The 18,576-nt window shown below is 41.1% G+C and overlaps 1 protein-coding gene and 1 long non-coding RNA gene across 6 annotated transcripts in view; both read left to right on the top strand.

Moving 5' to 3' along the window:
• The window catches only part of LOC310865942 (uncharacterized protein), an 84,067-nt gene that overhangs the window by 45,746 nt on the left and 19,745 nt on the right, over positions 1–18,576 (top strand). For 4 of the 5 annotated variants that reach the window (XM_083775151.1, XM_083775149.1, XM_083775150.1 and 1 more), the window contains 3 exons: positions 5,688–5,786; positions 6,513–6,734; positions 8,882–10,664. In XM_083775151.1, the coding sequence (XP_083631277.1) occupies positions 5,688–5,786; positions 6,513–6,734; positions 8,882–10,443 (1,883 nt within the window). In that variant the 3' untranslated portion in view covers positions 10,444–10,664. Of the gene's footprint in view, positions 1–3,596; positions 3,718–5,687; positions 5,787–6,512; positions 6,735–8,881 lie in introns of those variants that run through there. The other variant, XM_083775152.1, reaches the window with a different exon arrangement.
• Positions 14,042–18,532, top strand: LOC310862746. The gene is made up of 4 exons (XR_014569613.1): positions 14,042–14,195; positions 16,268–16,328; positions 16,445–16,543; positions 18,405–18,532. It is a non-coding gene; the product is annotated as an uncharacterized lncRNA (long non-coding RNA).

Consider the following 18,576-nt stretch of genomic DNA (forward strand, 5'->3'; position numbering starts at 1 on the left):
TTAAATCCTCTTAGCAGGCCTTCTATTGAACTGTACTTTCCAGTGTTTTTTTTTTTTTACTGCAAACTGTTAAAGTATTCAATCAATCAAGTGTGAAGCACTGTCTGAAATGACTGATTGATTTGATGGTTTCAGCAATGTCTGTAGGATACTGCTTATACCTGTCCATGCTTCAAATAACTTCAAATTATTTCATTAAATTCCAGGACTAATGGCTGTAAGTCTCAATTTAAAAAAATTTTGCAAAGTGTGGTTGCCACAGTATCTTACATACCGGTAGGCCCCTCTATATAACACATGAATAGTTTGGTCTTCTGCCCCTGCAAGGGAATTTATGTATTTATAAACAATTGTAAAACATAGATTGGTCACGTAACCAACAACAGCCAATTGGCTACTACAAACGTTATGCAAAGCTCGGTTAGGTAGGTAGATTACTCCGGTAGAACAATAATAAGAAAGTGTGACAATAACTAACCAGTCTTTTTGGGCAACCACACTAATTACTCTATTCAACAATGACTTCAAATAAAGAATACTTGTGCTGCAAAATAAATCATGACGAAAAAACACTTAATATGGAAGGGTATAATATTCAGGAAAAATTGAAGATTATGTCATGAAGGCTTTCAACAAAGGCAAGGCCTATGCACCCAAAGTAAAATGCCTTTATTTACTTGAGTACTTGATTTAAAGAAAAGAAAAGGACGACATATAAGTAGGCCTACAGGTATGTGCTTTTTTCCAACCTGGAAGCTAGGAGTCAAAAACAAGTATAATTGACTTCAAACTGTTAGTGGCAAAGTAAATACAAATACTCAAGTAAAGTAGCCAAATTACTTAATTAGGCTACTGTACTCAAGTAGCCTAAATGTGGCACACTGTCCATCACTGCATATTGTTACTAGTGTAAACAATCTACAGTACCCGAGATCAACAGTGGGGGGCAGCAATACACCAATTGGCGTCTACGTTCGTCTCTAGACAACGACCCGCCCTTGGTAACGCCCAAGGTCAAGTCTAGGTCAAGTTTATTCATATGTCCCAAACTGGGCACTTCGTTTTACGCCTCCATTACTTTTTGCGGTGCGAACTGTAAACAGGCGGCAGGGCAAATGGAGGCAGAGCGAGAGAAAAGGAAGAAAATGGGTTTTATCCTGTTTGATCTCTGGCTCCTGTCAACACAATTTGTCCCCAACCAGAAAATTAAAAGTAGCTAGATTTGTCGCTAGAAGCAAGTCGCTAGGGGGGTCTTCTAAATCTAGTGACAAATCCGCTAAATTGGTTTCCTCCCTCCGATGACACGTGATTGTGTTCAGCCAATAAATGAAGCTCAGCCAACTGCTTGCTTTTTCCCGTCATGCAAAGCGCTTGTGCGAAACTCATTTAATTATAAACACATTATTTTATCTGTAGCGTTTCGTTGTTGTATGCAGAATGCGATTTAGTAAATCGGATTTACTCTCAGTAGGGTGTGCATTTTAGTTAACGTTTTCTTCTTTTTTTGTAGACCGTGAACAAGAGTGTTATGTCAACGCATTAGTTTGGTTCCAGTTCACTTCAATGCTATATGATTGATTGAATGAAGTACATTCAAGCGAATTTTTGGATGCCCTACCCTATTGGTAGGGTTACCTAATTTGTAAAACAAAATGGCATTAGATCAAATTAATCTCAGGAACAACACCACATGTTTTGTTTTCATGCAAGCCGATCGCGGTGCTTTGATTGTAGAGAATCTTTAGACAGACCCTTATCTTTTGGGGGAGAGGAGCGCATCATCTTTTTGGCAAACTGTAAAAATTCTAATTGTGTGAAAGTCTTGTAGGCCTAAATGAAGTAATGCTGACACTTAGCCTATGATACATTTTATGCGTAACCCTCTCAAAGACCCTTGGTCCCTGGACCCACATTGAGAACAACCAGACATGGTTTCTCCATCAATTTATTGTCTCCAAATCAAATAAGAGTCTGCAGAGTGTGTGTGACTTGGAGATTACAGCCCAAAAAGAAGACAATACTATGACAACAGCTTTTCAGTTAACCCATTGAAACGTCAAACTCAATTTTAACCATGTTAAATTAATAGAAAACAGACACCCTTTTTTATGGTGACACGTTATTGTCCTAATTCGTGGATCTATTCTAATCTAATACTTGCTAAACTGGATTTTATATAAATGGCTTTATTTAGTACTTTCTTCTTTGTATGCTTTTTTCAACCTTTCTGGAATCTATGTGGATCGTCTTCAAACAGTTTTTTTTTTTTTAAAGGGTGACCATCCAAACTGTTCATTTGAATATCGCTTGTGAGGGATGGGACGGGTTATAGCAATTTATTAGGCCCTATAGGTCTACTTAAATTGCTAATTAAATGCCATGATGTGATATTCTACCATATGCCTGGCTAATATTGCCATGGTATCATTTTGTGATTAAACCCCTCTGGCGTCTCACATTTTGTTTTAAAATGCAAATGTTGGTCATGGGTGGTATGGCTGACTTGGTATAGGCATTAGCCTATAGGGATATTGCATGTTAGTTTAACAGGCTTAGTAAAAGAGGAAAAAGCTGATACAGGCTTAAAACACATCTTAAAACCCATCCCTAACTCAGTTAGAGTTTGCTACGGTCCTGGACCATGACCATCACTGCACAGTGACAGTGCATACTATTAATTACTGGTGTAAAGTTCTGTAAACAATCTACACTACAGTACCCGAGATCAACAGTGGGGGGCAGCAATACACCAACTGGCGTCTAGAGTAGACCATAGAGTAGACACAGGAGAACATACCCACATGCAGTTCTGAAAACAACATGGCAGACTGGCAGTGTGTTGACTGGCGCTTGACCCCATAATATAACTATCGTTGACCCACTTTAAAATACTAAGACAACTATAAACCGTGTCGTTTCAAAACAGTGTCGTCATTAAGCAGCCGGAGGACGTTGGTTTGTTAGCAGCCCAACCTCTGAAACACGTAGGCAGCAGGCAGGTAAAGATGAACTCAGGTTGTGTTTCTATCTTTAGCGCAACAAAACAATTCATTCAGAGGGCCAGAGGCTATAATGAATTGTTTTGTTGTATGTTGTTGTAACGCTCTGGATCAGATCTAGTTACATCTATGTAATACAGTGACTTTTTTTTACAGCATTACAGACAGAGTCAGTGGTTAAACTGCAAAGATCGAGTAACAGTTGCCATGTAAAATCTGAATCACCCCCACCGCCCCCCCCCCTTTCCCCTCACTGTATATGTATCTTTTCCCTTTTTGCTTCCTATATGATGAATTCCTGTTCTGTTCTTTAACTATATAGAAGTGTATTTGTATGTCTCTAAATGTTTTGATGAATTGAACAATGTGGACCCTGTTGTAAACAAGTGTAATGCTTAATTGGGTCGTCCACTCACAGTTAACAGTCTTTGTATTGAGTTTGTGCTTGAAATGTACTGTAATTCTGTTAATAAATATTTCAATCAATTCGGGAACCCCGAACCCATCGTAAAAAGGAGGGGGAAAAAGGCAGCACTCGGTTTCCATTGAATTCTCTGCTCAAATCTGTTCTTGAGAGATAAATGTCAGATGTCAATAATTATTATTCAATTCGTTAATTTCAGACCAGTGTAGTCCAGACTGCAGGTGAAGATGAACTCTCCAGACTCAGCCAGGGACATTTCTATTAAACAGGAACCTGAAGACCACCCACACCTCGGTAAGTTTCATGTGCTCTGTCATGTTTTTTATTTCTTATTTTATATTTTATTTTACTATGTTTTATTTTGAGTTAGTGTTTGTAAACAATTGTAAGTATTGCCTTTGTTAAATGTTTGTCTGTGTCGGACCCCAGGAAGACTAGCTTTTGTCAAGGCAAAAGCTAATGGGGATCCTTATAAACAATAAACTCATATTGATGTGTGATGAGGTGAGGTCACATACATCATACATGGGCAACAGGCGACCCCCACCATCACTTTATCTTAATGCGTCCCCGCAGGTTAATATCAGAATACTGATTGACTTTAGCTAATTACTAGTATTAAAATGTTATTGTCTTTTTTTATGTCCAATGTATTTAGTTCATAAAGTTATTATAAGTATAAACTAACTAACTTATGGAATCGTGCATTTCCCGTGTGTTGGTCGGGCACCATCAGTGTGTTGGTCAGGCGGTAACAGGACAACTCACCCCTTTTTCCGTTTTCCTCCCAGAATTTTCCCCAGTGAGGGGTGGGAGAGGCTGGATGGCAGGCGGCAGCTGGACTTTGAATATCTCTAACTATAAACTTTCACGACAGCAGACAGCCTAAGTAGTAGTACAAATATACATAGGCTATATATGAAAAGGCTACTAGTGAAATCGGTTCACGGAAATTGTTGTAGGCTATGTGGCGATTATCTGACGGGGTACCATTTGAGTGGGCAAAACCTGGGGGGGGGGGGTTTGAGTGTGCTTTTGAACATGTCAAAGGTGGGGCCATCTCTGATGTGGGCTATTTTAAGCATGTGTGCAACATGACTGTTTTAAAGTATTGTACAGTAACAACTAATCTCTTTAATGTTTATGTTGTACTATTACTACAAAACAAAAAGATCTAAGATCATTAAAGCTGGGCTGTTGCCTGAGTCCAATGCATTTCTGCCTACTTCCGGTCTGGGTTGGTCGGGCTCGTGACATCACTGTGTGTTGGTCGTGCATGACCATATATGGGAAAGCCCCCATTTATGGTGACCTGATGTCCATAGGTCAATAACACTCAAGATATGCTCCTTATATGGCTAGTACAGAATTAATTCCATATGTTGATCTGACCTACCCCCCACCCTCCCATGCCAAAGCGCCAGCGCTCGTGCAGCAGTCTGCCGGCACTGAGGCAAATGCATGCTTCTCGCCCTTAGGCGTCTTACTGGTTTTTATATGAGTGTAAAATGTATTTCTGTTGTTCTTAATTGTCTCCACCAGGCCGAAGGCATGGGGAGAGAGTATGTTTTGCACTCCGTCTGTCCGTTTGTTTGTGTGTTTGTTTGTGTGTGTGTCCGTCCGTCTGTGTCCGTCCTGATTGGCTAATATTGGCTTCCAAAGTTCGCAAGAGTGCTCGGTTTCAAACAAAATGCCGCAAATCATGAACACATCGTGTGATTTCCGTGAAATTGTGCACGCACATTCCCACTAGGCAGAGGAAGAAATACCACTGGACCATTTTCAACTCAGCCTCATGGTGGCGCTATAACTGGCCAATTAGTGTTTTTACCTCTAACTGCACGGATCTGTGTACAACTTTGTATACACGCTCCCTAGAGGCCAAGGAAAATACCTTTGCCTGGAATTTTTCACATCTGCTCTTTAAAGCGAGAAACTGCATACATATTCCCACGAGGCTGAGGAAGTTGACAGTTTTCAAATCAGCGTCATGGTGGCGCTACAACAGGCCAAGTGGTGTCTCTCACACACACACACACACACACACACACACACATACAGTCACACACACACACACACACACACACACACACACACACACACACACACACACACACACACACACACACACAAATATGTTTATATTACTCAAACATTTTGCCAAACATCACACACACTCCTATCCTCCTGGTGGAGACCTATGCCCAGAAGGGCACTTTTTCTAGTTAATCCTAAACTCTGGGATTTAAAAAATTTCATTCCAGACTGTGTGCAGTCCAGACAGCAGGTGCAGATGAACTCTCCAGACCCAGCCAGACCTGTTTCAGTGGAACAGGAGAAACCTGAAGACCAGCCAGACCTTAGTAAGTTCCACTCCCTCTTTTTTATATAGTTTTTTATTGGAGACAGACAATTTTCTTCCATTTTATTTTAACTAAGATTCATTTATTGTCACATACAGTTGAATGTGCTGCAAGTGGAATGTTTTGCTTAAACAAATATAAACATTAGAATACAGTAAAAACAAAAGAAGAGTACAATTACACTGCAAAGGAATAATTCATTCACTCATTTAAAAAACAAAAATCAATGAACACCAGCAGCAAACATGAAGGATTTAGGTGTGATTTAACTGAAGCCCAATTTAGGGCCTATGCAGTCAATTCATAGACAAGCCAACTTCTAGGAGTCACAAACACCTCTGAAATCTCCTGACCACTCATTAACACAACCTATGACTAAAAAGAGAAAATCTCCATATACCTTTGTCACAAATTCCCCCACAATGAATCGTGATATCCAGGTATTACGTTAAGCATTCTGTTCCACTTCCAGCAGTGCTGCTGATGGGCTGGCTGTAGTGCAGCCTATACACACTGCTTGAGCGAGTCTCCACTCGCCGTGAGCGAGTGCGGGTCAGAACAGTATGAAATGACATTTTGTATGTCTTTTACAAAAGACCTGTACCGAACTGAACTCATTTTGGCTGTTCTGTTGGGAGTATATGTGTATGAGGATCATGTTTCAGGTGGGATCATCATGGCACTCCATCTTTAAAGATCCTTAAAGATGCCTTTTTCTGCTCCTAGACATCCTGCACATGGTTGTGTGTAAAGAGGAGGCTTCTCCAGAACAGGAGTGGAGCCAGGAGGAACCAGAACCTCCACACATTAAAGATGAGCAAGACATCTCTTCACACTCTTCTGAAATTGAAGTTGAACTTGAATCTGACTCTTCACACTCTTCTGAAATTGAAGTTGAACTTAAATCTGAATCTGAAGACAGTGATGACTTGGAGGACACTGGTGGAGGTTAGTACATGTGTGAGTTGGCATGACGACTAAATTGTGGAATATAAGAGAAATATGACACATACAATATCTAATTCTAAATATTAACATAGTCCGGACTGCCGGGTTTGAGGGGTGGGAAATAGTCTTTTTTTTATTGGCCTAAAATATTGTCTATATACTAAGGCTGTACCCTAGACCTTTTTTTAGGACTCGAAGTTCGACAGGAATTTTCGAGCGAACATCCGGACCATTTGTTTCTAATTGATTTGAAAAAATAACCTTTGAGATTTCCGTCTCGATCAAAGCACAGTCTCCCCCGCTCTTTATCAATCTCTCTCGTCTCTCCACACACACACACACACACACACACACACACACACACACAGCGTCACTGTGTCATTGGCTCCGCGAAAACGAAACTGATCTTGCTTGCTGGCAGGCAGACTCCCAATAGTGTCTGCAGCCAGACACTTCTCCAGACAACAGCATTACAACAGCATTGGGCGGCGGTGGCTCAGGGGTAGAGTGCCTGGATTGTAACCGTAAGGTTGCCAGTTCGAACCCGGGCTCCCCCAGAGTTACTGTCGAAGTGTCCTTGAGCAAGACACTGAACCCCTAATTGCTCCCGATGTGCTAGTTGGTGCCTTGCATGGTTTCCGCTGCCATCGGTGTATGAATGTGTGTGTGAATGGGTGAATGTAATGCACAATCTCTGTAAAGCGCCTTGGATAAAGGCGCTATATAAATGCACCATTTACCATTTACCATTTACCATTACATACATAGCTTGCTCGTTAGTTGTCACTCGTTCATTTGTTCCACCTGTGTACTCTCAAGGTATGAATGCAGCTTCAGAAGCGCATTGAAGTGGGCACAGGGCAAAAACAGAACCTCCGTCACTGACCGTTTTGATTAACAATGATCAGAGTTCACTGCTTTTTGGAAATAGGCTATGTGATGCTAGAGAGCATATGCTAATATATTATGGCTGCTAGTAAGAACGGTTCCGCCTATCAGTGATCATGCTGGGGTGTGTGTGTGTGTGTGTGTGTGTGTGTGTGTGTGTGTGTGTGTGTGTGTGTGTGTGTGTGTGTGTGTGTGTGTGTGTGTGTGTGTGTGTGTGTGTGTGTGTGTGTGTGTGTGTGTGTGTGTGTGTGTGTGTGTGTGTGTGTGTGTGTGTGTGTGTGTGTGTGTGACGCGTCAGGAGATATTTCTTTAAATAATGATAACTTCTGACAGGAATGCACTAGAAACTAACATGCTCACTGACATGCTCATATAGCATTCTCGCCGAGATATATTTTCGAGTTAATAAAAAAGGAAAAAAAAAAAAAGATTTAATAAAAAAAATAAAACTAATGGTTCAAGCCCATTAATTAAGATTCGAGTGCCAACCCTAACGAGCGAACATTCGAACCTTGAATGTTTGGGGACAGCCTTACTATATACATACATACATTCATGAATCCACTTGCTGACCGGCTGTGGGTATCGGGCAATTTTGTATATTGGAGTTTCTTGTGACCCTACCATTAACATCCTATTGCAGGCAAAAATGTCAAACTCTCCTTTTGCTTTAAGTAGCATGTGACATGTCAAATAGGGGGTTTTCATGATTCTGAATCCATTCCAAGCATTAGTTTTGCACAAAAAAACACTCCTTGGACTAAAAACGGCCATATAAGTCATGGCAAATGTGATGATATCAACACAAATGTGATGAGGTGGCTATGGCTGTTTTTAGCCCAAGAAGTGTATTTTGTGCAAAACAAAAAAAGATGAGCTGGATAAGATTGAGGCTTTTCTTCTTTTTTTTTTTCTTTTTTTTTTTTTAAGATATTTTTTTGCGGCTTACGCCTTTTATTGATTTTTGAAGGGACAGACAGTAGGCTGACAGGAAACGGGAGAGAGATGGGGGGATGACATGCAGTAAAGGCCGTGTCGGGTCCGGGAGTCGAACCCGCGGCACACTGCGACTGGATTACCAGTCCGGTGCCCAGACCGTTACGCTACGGCCTGGGCCAGATTGAGGCTTTTCAAGTTATATCCATACCCACCCATATTAAATTGTTTTCCCCTTCTTCACCTTTCTGTCCACATCTCTCTCTCTCTCTTTCTCTCTCTCTCTCTCTCTCTCTCTCTCTCTCTCTCTCTCTCTCTCTCAGGAGTGATGTCCCAGTCTTCCCAGACTCAGGTCTTCTCTTGTTCTGAGTGTCCGTATACCGTCACATCTCAGGTCTTACTCCAGAAACACATCAAGAGAGTCCACAACGACCTTCACACTGGAGAAAAGCCTTTTCACTGTAAACAGTGTGACAAGACTTTCAGTAAATCAAGTGACCTGACAAGACACCAGCGTAGCCACACTGGAGAAAAACCTTACCAGTGTGAATATTGTGACAAGAGTTTCACTACATTGAGTCGCCTAAAGAAACACCAGCATGTCCACACTGTAGAAAAACCTTTCCAGTGTAAACAGTGTGACAAGAGTTTCACTGCGTCAAGTCAACTGAAGACACACCAACGTGTCCACACTGGAGAAAAACCTTTCCAGTGTAAAAAGTGTGACAAGTGTTTCACTGCGTCAAGTCAACTGAAGACACACCAACGTGTCCACACTGGAGAAAAACCTTTCCAGTGTAAACAGTGTGACAAGTGTTTCACTGTGCCAAGTCAACTGAAGACACACCAACGTATCCACACTGGAGAAAAACCTTTCCAGTGTCAACTGTGTGACAAGTGTTTCACTGTGTCAAGTCAGCTGAAGGCACACCAACGTATCCACACTGGAGAAAAACCATTCCACTGTCAACTGTGTGACAAGAGTTTCAACCACTCTGGTCACCTGAAGTCACACCAACGTGTCCACACAGGAGAAAAACCTTTCCACTGTAAGTATTGTGACAAGACTTTCGGTAAATCAAGTGACCTGACAAGACACCAGCGTGTCCACACTGGAGAAAAACTCTACCAGTGTCAATATTGTTTAAAGAGTATCAGTACGTTGAGTCACCTAAAGATACATGAGCGTGTCCACACTGGAGAAAGACCTTTCCAGTGTAAACAGTGTGACAAGTGTTTCTCTGTGACAAGTCAACTGAGGATACACCAACGTGTCCACACTGGAGAAAGACCTTTCCAGTGTAAACAGTGTGACAAGTGTTTCATGGTGTCTAGTCGTCTAAAGGAACATCAGCGTATCCACACTGGAGAAAAACCATTCCACTGTCAACAGTGTGACAAGAGTTTCGGTAAATCAAGTGACCTGACAAGACACCAGCATATCCACACTGGAGAAAAACCTTACCAGTGTCAATATTGTGGCAAGAGTTTCACTACGTTGAGTCACCTAAATCAACACCAGCGTGTCCACACTGGAGAAAAACCTTTTCAGTGTAAACAGTGTGAAAAGTGTTTCACTGCGTCAAGTCAACTGAAGACACACCAACGTGTCCACACTGGAGAAAGACCTTTCCAGTGTAAACAGTGTGACAAGTGTTTCATGGTGTCTAGTCTTCTAAAGGAACACCAGCGTATCCACACTGGAGAAAAACCATTCCACTGTCAACTGTGTGACAAGAGTTTCAACCACAAGAGTCACCTGAAGACACACCAACGTGTCCACACTGGAGAAAAACCTTTCCACTGTAAATATTGTGAAAAAAGTTTCTTTCAGTCAAGTAATCTGAATGTTCATCTGCGTCTCCACACCAGAGAAAAACCTTAAAAAACTGTGACAAGAATTTTACAGAGTCAAGGTCTCTGAAAAGAGGATGTGGGGAGTTTTCCAGACCTGGAAAAGGTTTGGAATTAATCAAATGTTTTGGAAACTGCTTCACTATATTGTTTTTGGCTATTTAATGTATTCATGGAAACATGTTTTACTCTGCGCAAATTGTGTAACATGATAGCTGTGAGGCGACAGCACTACGAACTGTGCCACCGTGCCCCCCGGAAAATGTGTTTTAAAGCTAAATACTCCTTTAACCCAATTTAGGCGGGAAACCCTTTTACGTTATGCTTTAGCTATTTATAAATAGCAGATCTACAAGCTCATAGCGTGCCACCGAGTGGCGCGCTACGAGCTTGGAGGTCTGCTATTTTTGAAAAATCAAAGAACGACTGACACAGAAACATAGCTTTTTCAGAAAACTGTCATTTTCAAACAGACATGTTTAGAATCTGATCTCAGGTCAGAATGTGTTAAGCTCCAGCATCCGTGTTCTGCTGAAAATAGCTGATCTGCAAGGGTCAAGGTTCAAGGTTGTACTTTATTGTTACATCTTGTGTACAGGTACATAAGAGTGAAACTTTTTTGGCTTTAATAAGATAATATTTAATGTACAGCGTAAACAAAAAGTACACTAGTTTAGAGCCCTGTGAGACTCCACTCAACCAAGTATAGGGTTTAAGAAAAGTGGGTAAGTTTAGCACTCATGGTACAGTAGTACTTGTGTCTCACATTATTGAAATTAACTTTTTAGGAACAGTTTGTTGTTATGGTTTAATATAGTGTTCTCTTCTCCATGCAATTGCTTCATATAAAGAATATTTAATATATAACTTGCTTTATTCTTACTGTGTCACTGTCTGAAAATGCCATAAAGCCTGCATCCATTAGAGAAATATTGTTATTTACATAATATGAAAACTATGTTGTTAACATTCATGGTGGGACAGCCCTAGTTTAGTGGTTAGAGCATATGGCATATCGTTAGCCTCATAGGATAAATGCCTAAGTCATTTTTTATGATTTTCGGATAATAAGAAAAAACACATTTTCTCGCAAGTATGTAAGAGTTTTTAATGCAGATTTTTACAATGGCTTCCTGAGGGGTTAACAAAATGTTTTTTACAAAAAGATAAACATGAGAGTCATTCCATAACAAAAAAAAGTGACTTAGGCCATTTTCAAGAAAATAATCTGTGACTTAGGCATTTTTTAATACATGTCTACTAAACACCTGGGGGTCTATTAGAGTGATGTTAACTCCATACTAAACACCTGGGGGTCTATTAGAGTAATGTTAACTCCATACTAAACACCTGGGGGTCTATTAGAGTGATGTTAACTCCATACTAAACACCTGGGGGTCTATTAGAGTAATGTTAACTCCATACTAAACACCTGGGGGTCTATTAGAGTAATGTTAACTCCATACTAAACACCTGGGGGTCTATTAGAGTAATGTTAACTCCATACTAAACACCTGGGGGTCTATTAGAGTAATGTTAACTCCATACTAAACACCTGGGGGTCTATTAGAGTGATGTTAACTCCATACTAAACACCTGGGGGTCTATTAGAGTAATGTTAACTCCATACTAAACACCTGGGGGTCTATTAGAGTGATGTTAACTCCATACTAAACACCTGGGGGTCTATTAGAGTAATGTTAACTCCATACTAAACACCTGGGGGTCTATTAGAGTAATGTTAACTCCATACTAAACACCTGGGGGTCTATTAGAGTGATGTTAACTCCATACTAAACACCTGGGGGTCTATTAGAGTAATGTTAACTCCATACTAATCACCTGGGGGTCTATTAGAGTAATGTTAACTCCATACTAAACACCTGGGGGTCTATTAGAGTAATGTTAACTCCATACTAAACACCTGGGGGTCTATTAGAGTGATGTTAACTCCATACAGAACACCTGGGGGTCTATTAGAGTAATGTTAACTCCATACTAAACACCTGGGGGTCTATTAGAGTAATGTTAACTCCATACTAAACACCTGGGGGTCTATATTAGAGTAATGTTAACTCCATACTAAACACCTGGGGGTCTATTAGAGTGATGTTAACTCCATACTAAACACCTGGGGGTCTATTAGAGTAATGTTAACTCCATACTAAACACTTGGGGGTCTATTAGAGTAATGTTAACTCCATACTAAACACCTGGGGGTCTATTAGAGTAATGTTAACTCCATACTAAACACATGGGGGTCTATTAGAGTAATGTTAACTCCATACTAAACACCTGGGGGTCTATTAGAGTAATGTTAACTCCATACTAAACACCTGGGGGTCTATTAGAGTAATGTTAACTCCATACTAATCACCTGGGGGTCTATTAGAGTAATGTTAACTCCATACTAAACACCTGGGGGTCTATTAGAGTAATGTTAACTCCATACTAAACACCTGGGGGTCTATTAGAGTGATGTTAACTCCATACAGAACACCTGGGGGTCTATTAGAGTAATGTTAACTCCATACTAAACACCTGTGGGTCTATTCGAGTAATGTTAACTCCATACTAAACACGTGGGGGTCTATTAGAGTGATGTTAACTCCATACTAAACACCTGGGGGTCTATTAGAGTAATGTTAACTCCATACTAAACACCTGGGGGTCTATTAGAGTAATGTTAACTCCATACTAAACACCTGGGGGTCTATTAGAGTAACTGTTGTTTGCTGTGTATGCAATGTAAAAATGCCCAAGTCACACAAAGTGAGTTAGGCGGCAACGTAAAAATGCTCAAATCACACAAGTGACTTAGGCAGATCATCATTTTTGAAGATAGTGAGCTTTGTGATTGGCTGAGGACATAGGCGCTAATCCAGGATGATGCAGCAGCCCCAGGAGAGCAGCTGTAGGCAGAAATCTCAATTTCGCCAAAAAATGACTTAGGCATTTATCCTATGAGGCTAACGATATGCATTTCATGCGGAAGGTTGTGGGTTCAAACCAAGCCCCCAGAAAGGCTTGGCAATGTTGAAGCTGTGAGACGTAGTGGTGAAAGCTGGTACTGCAGTCGGGCCCTGCATTTATCACGAGGAAACGGGTTTAACATTGAGTGCTCTGTTGCACTCAGATTTAAATTAACATTGATTTTACAATATAAATTGGGGGTCCCAGAGATAGAAATGCCATTAAATAGGGGTGCGTAGACTAATGCATGTTAAACTGGGGGTTGAGAATCACTGCTGGAGCAGTAAAACATCTTCTTGGTGTCAATGTGGGGGTCCTTGACATAAAAAGGTTTGGGAACCACTGTATTAGGGGACTAACTATTAGGGCACACAATGTGGGACAGGGTCTCAATTTGTGGGACGCCTGAAAAGTCTTGGAAGCGAGAGACTGCCCCATGCAAAGGAGGGACATCTTCTCACCCATCCATCCCTAACTCCGTTTGCTACTGTCCATCACTGCATAGTGTTACTGGTGTGTAAACGCTCTACACTACAGTACCCGAGATCAACAGTGGGGGGCAGCAATACACCAACTGGCGTCTAGAGTCTACTCTAGACCATAGAGTAGACACAGGAGAACATTCAACATACCCACAATGCAGTTGTGAAAACAACATAGCGCTGTGTTAACCATAGAGTATGGATGTTGACACTTTAAAATACAGAGAAGCAACTAAAACGTGTCGTTTCAAAACGGTGTCGTCGCAATTAAGCAGCAGGAGGACGTTTGCTAGCAGCCCAGCCACTGAAACACGTAGGCCTACAGCAGGTAAAGAACTCATTCAGGTTGTGTTTCTATCTTTGAGCAAAACAATTCATTCATAGGATTGTTTTGTTGCATGTCGTTGAAACGCTCTCGATCAGAGCTGTTTGCATCTATGTTTTACTGTCTTTTACAGACACAGTGAGTGGTTAAACTGCAATGATAGATAGCTGTTGTAGGGTGGAATTCATTAACAGGTAGCTAGTTATACTTGTATAATAAAATACTAAGCACTTGGTTTCCTTTGAATGTTCTAGCGCAGCTCAAATCAGTTTTTTTTTTTTTGCTTACGCCTTTTTATTGATTTTTGAAGGGACAGACAGTAGGCTGACAGGAAACGGGAGAGAGATGGGGGGATGACATGCAGTAAAGTCGGCACACTGCGACTGGATTACCAGTCCGGTGCCCAGACCGTTACGCTACGGCATGGGCCCTCAAATCTGTTTTTGAGAGATTAATGAGGTGCAAACGTTTTTCTTGACACCACTATGTCTCCAGTTATTAAAGTCCAGACTCTGGGACATTTCTATTAAACAGGAGGAACCCGAAGACCACCCACGCCTCAGTAAATTTCATGATGTGCTCTTTCACTCCTGTGAAGGTGCTGCACTCGATGTTTGATGAGGTCACAACATGCAAAATTAACACAAACCACCATATTTATATAGAAACAAATCAATGATAAGCACTCACACCTGTGGACACAGTCCCTATGTGGGATTAAACTTGGCTATGACACTCAGGACAGAGAATTAAGCCATTAGGCTATCCCTGTGTCATGTGTGGCCACCAGGGGAAGAAGTCATCTACACAAACATCAAGAACCCATATAACCCGATCCAAGTGTAGAAAAAGCTCCCTGAGCTATACAAAGAGTAGCCTACACATGCACTGTCATTTCTATGTAATAACAACATAACAGAACATAGAGTTAAAACACACTTAAAAAAATCAAACCCGTGTGAACTGAGTGGTGCAACTCCCCCCCCCCCCCCCTCTCTCTCTCTCTCTCTCATTAGCAGGCAACAGCGCCCTTACTGGTACTCATAGTCATACTGGTGCTCATTAACGTCACATAGGTAGTCACATAGGTGAACCAACACATAGGCGAACACGGACATTGCTGTTCCTTGGAGTGGTTGCACCACTCAAAAAGACAAGACCAAAAAATATTTACTGGAATGGTTTGATATCGAACTCTTCATTTAGGCCGTATGGAGCCATAGTGTTCAAATTATAAATGTGTGGAACATTTCTCTTTGTAGCAGACGACGCTCCTGATTTTGGGGGGGGGGTTTGTCCACCTTTTCAATGCCCGGATAACGAAACTGGCTAATAGTGTGGCCAGCTTGCTTAAAATGTAGAGCCACAGGGTTGCGCTCGTCCTCACATCTAATATTAGAGCGATGCTCGCTCATGCGAGTACAGGGGAGCGCTCGGTTAGTTTTGCCCACATATCAGCCACAGGGACATTTTATGAGATAGATCACATTTGTAGAACTGCATGTGATCACCCCACGGATCTTTGGCGATTTACCACTGTGGGGATGCGTGTATGTCTGACATTTGGTTGTGAAACCACACTGGGCACACCGGCACAGCCACCGCATCTATAGTTCCCCTCTGGAATCTGATCTAAAAACGTACTATTTTTCGGCTCAGGAGTATACGATCTGACCAGCTGGTCTCTTAAATTAGGAGGGCGCTTAAATTCCACAGCTGGGGCTTCTGTAAACAGTGTTAAGCCTATAGGGTCTGACTGGATAATATGCCAGTTTTTAGAAATATATTTATTTTAATTCAAAACCCATAGGCGAGTATCTGAGCACACAGAAGGGTGCATTAGCCTTTTTGTTTTTACTGTGGACTCAGTGTCTAGAGGTGTGTCCAGTTGGGGCACTGGGGCTGCGAGGCGGGAGGGTCTAATAACCCTGAATATGTTTATTTTTAAACAATAATCTTAAAAAAATATATACAGCCTAGTCAATTATATTATGCCAGGTACATCCAACAACATCCATGTCGGCTCGCAAAACTTACATTTTAGCGTTGAATATTGTGTTGTTCCCCCTGAACAGGAGAGGAGCCCCAGTCTGCAACAGTGCAGTATGCAGCATGAACTCAATGCTCGGTGAAACGGTAACTTGCCCAGTTAACAAGTAAATAAATAAACCTTTCCTTGTCTGTTATAATTGAGTGTAAAATGTGTTTCTGTTATAATAATAAACTCTGGGATTTTAATCGTTTCATTGCAGACTGTGTGGAGTCCAGACAGCAGGTGCAGATGAACTCTCCAGACCCAGCCAGACCTGTTTCAGTGAAACAGGAGGAAACTGAAGACCAGCCAGACCTTAGTAAGTTCCATTTTAACTAAGATTTGTTTATTGTCACATACAATATAGTTGAAGGTGCTGCAAGTGGAATGTTTTGGTTTAAAAAGCAGTTTATTTGTATAGCACATTTCAACCGTAATTAACCCTTTCTGGACGGAACCCCTTTTGGTTTTTTAAGCATTAGGTTATACTTTAGCTATTGAAAAATAGCAGATCTTTCTTTCAGAGCCACAGTTTTAAACTCAAACCTTTGCTTCTGGTGGGGTTGGGGGGGGTTCCCTCCCTGGAACAACATATTTTCAGATGGGGAGGGTCGGCGGCCAATTACAATGTTTGGGGGTCCTTGACATGAAATAGTTTGAGAACCACTGATTATACACACATTACACATTATACAATGACATTAGAATACAGTAAGATTACAGTAAGAGTACAATTACACTGCAAAAGAAGAATTCACGGCCCGGAAGGTTAGCTCAACCATCTGTGCACCTAGGCTGCCAAGCCAGCCAGACGGCGTGCCGCGGGTTTGACTCCCGAGCCCGATAGCCTTTGCCGCGTGTCACTCCCCATCTATCTCCCCCTCTCCTGTCTAATTACTGTACCCTATCAATAAAGGCAAAAAACGCAAAAATATAAATAAATAAGAAGAATGAATTAATATATAAAAAACAATGAACACCAGCAGCAAATAGAAAGGTTTTTAGGTGTGATTTAAACAGCCTACATCCGGATCATTAGTGTTATTAATACGGATAAAGTACGATGTTGGGAGCTTTTATTGCCGCCAGCCTGCAGAACATTGATTGATTGATTGAATATTGATTGAATATTATAATTAGTGTCGAAGTGTCCTTGAGCAAGAAAATGAACCTCAAATTGCTCCTGATGTGCTGGTTGGTGCCTTTCCGCCGCCATCAGTGTATGTGTGAATGGGTGAATTGATGCACAATCTATGTAAAGCGCCTTGGATAAAGTCGCTAAATAAATGCACCATTTACCATTTAATACTTTATTGGCAGAAATATAATCGGTACAGTGTACAGTCAAATAGAAATGTAATCAGTACAGGGTACAGTCAAATATAAAAGTAATCTGTACAGGGTACAGTAAAACACCATTCAGGTCCTGGCTGGGTATTCAATTCATAATCATGCCATGAAGAATAACAACATTGTAAGGATTGGCTATCATTAGCTCATGCTGTTTACCTTTCGCAAGAAGCGTTTACATGTTGGGAGCGATGCGAGACAAAGTCACAAATGGTACACAAACACTTGTCATATCTCGTGACCACTCGCTAGAAGACTTTCTTACCTTTCTTTGTAGACCAAAGAGGTCCAGGTGTTTTTTGTGCAAAAACTCCTTATTGGCTATTTCCCCTACCATAAGCCCTCAATGAATTGCATTGACATTATGAAGAGAGGATATATATACAAATGCATATTCAATGCAATTCATTTAGGGCTTATGGTAGGGGAAATAGCCAATAAGGAGGTTTTGCACAAAATAACACCTGGACCTCTTTGGTGGGGACGTAACGCATTACTGCTTGTTTTTTAATGTTGTTGCCTTGCTTTTCTTTTATTCTCCATTGTTCTGTAAAGCACTTTGAGCTGCATTTCATGTCATGACAGGTGCTATACAAATAAAGTTTTATTATTATTATTATTATTACAAAGAAAGGTAAGAAAGCCTTCTAGCATGGAATTCTCCTTTAACACAACCTATCGCTAGAAAGAGAAAACTGAACTCATATTGGCTGTTCTGTTGGAGAATGCAGCTACCTTGAGAGTTTGTTTGTTCATTGTAGATATGTGTATGATGATCATATTTTAAGGCCACTCTTTAAAGATCCAATGTGCCTTTGTTCTGCTCCTAGACATCCTGCACATGGTTGTGTGTAAAGAGGAGGTTTCTCCTGAACAGGAGAGGAGCCCCATTCTGCTCCAGGAGGAGCCAGAGCCTCCACACATAAAAGAGGAGGAACAGGAGGAGCTACTTCAAAGACCAGGGGAGCCTGATGAGTTGACATTACTATCAGTGAAACATGA

This window comes from Protomyctophum parallelum (assembly GCF_964188405.1).
Source record: "Protomyctophum parallelum genome assembly, chromosome: 1".
In the NCBI taxonomy this organism is placed as follows: Eukaryota; Metazoa; Chordata; class Actinopteri; order Myctophiformes; family Myctophidae; genus Protomyctophum; species Protomyctophum parallelum.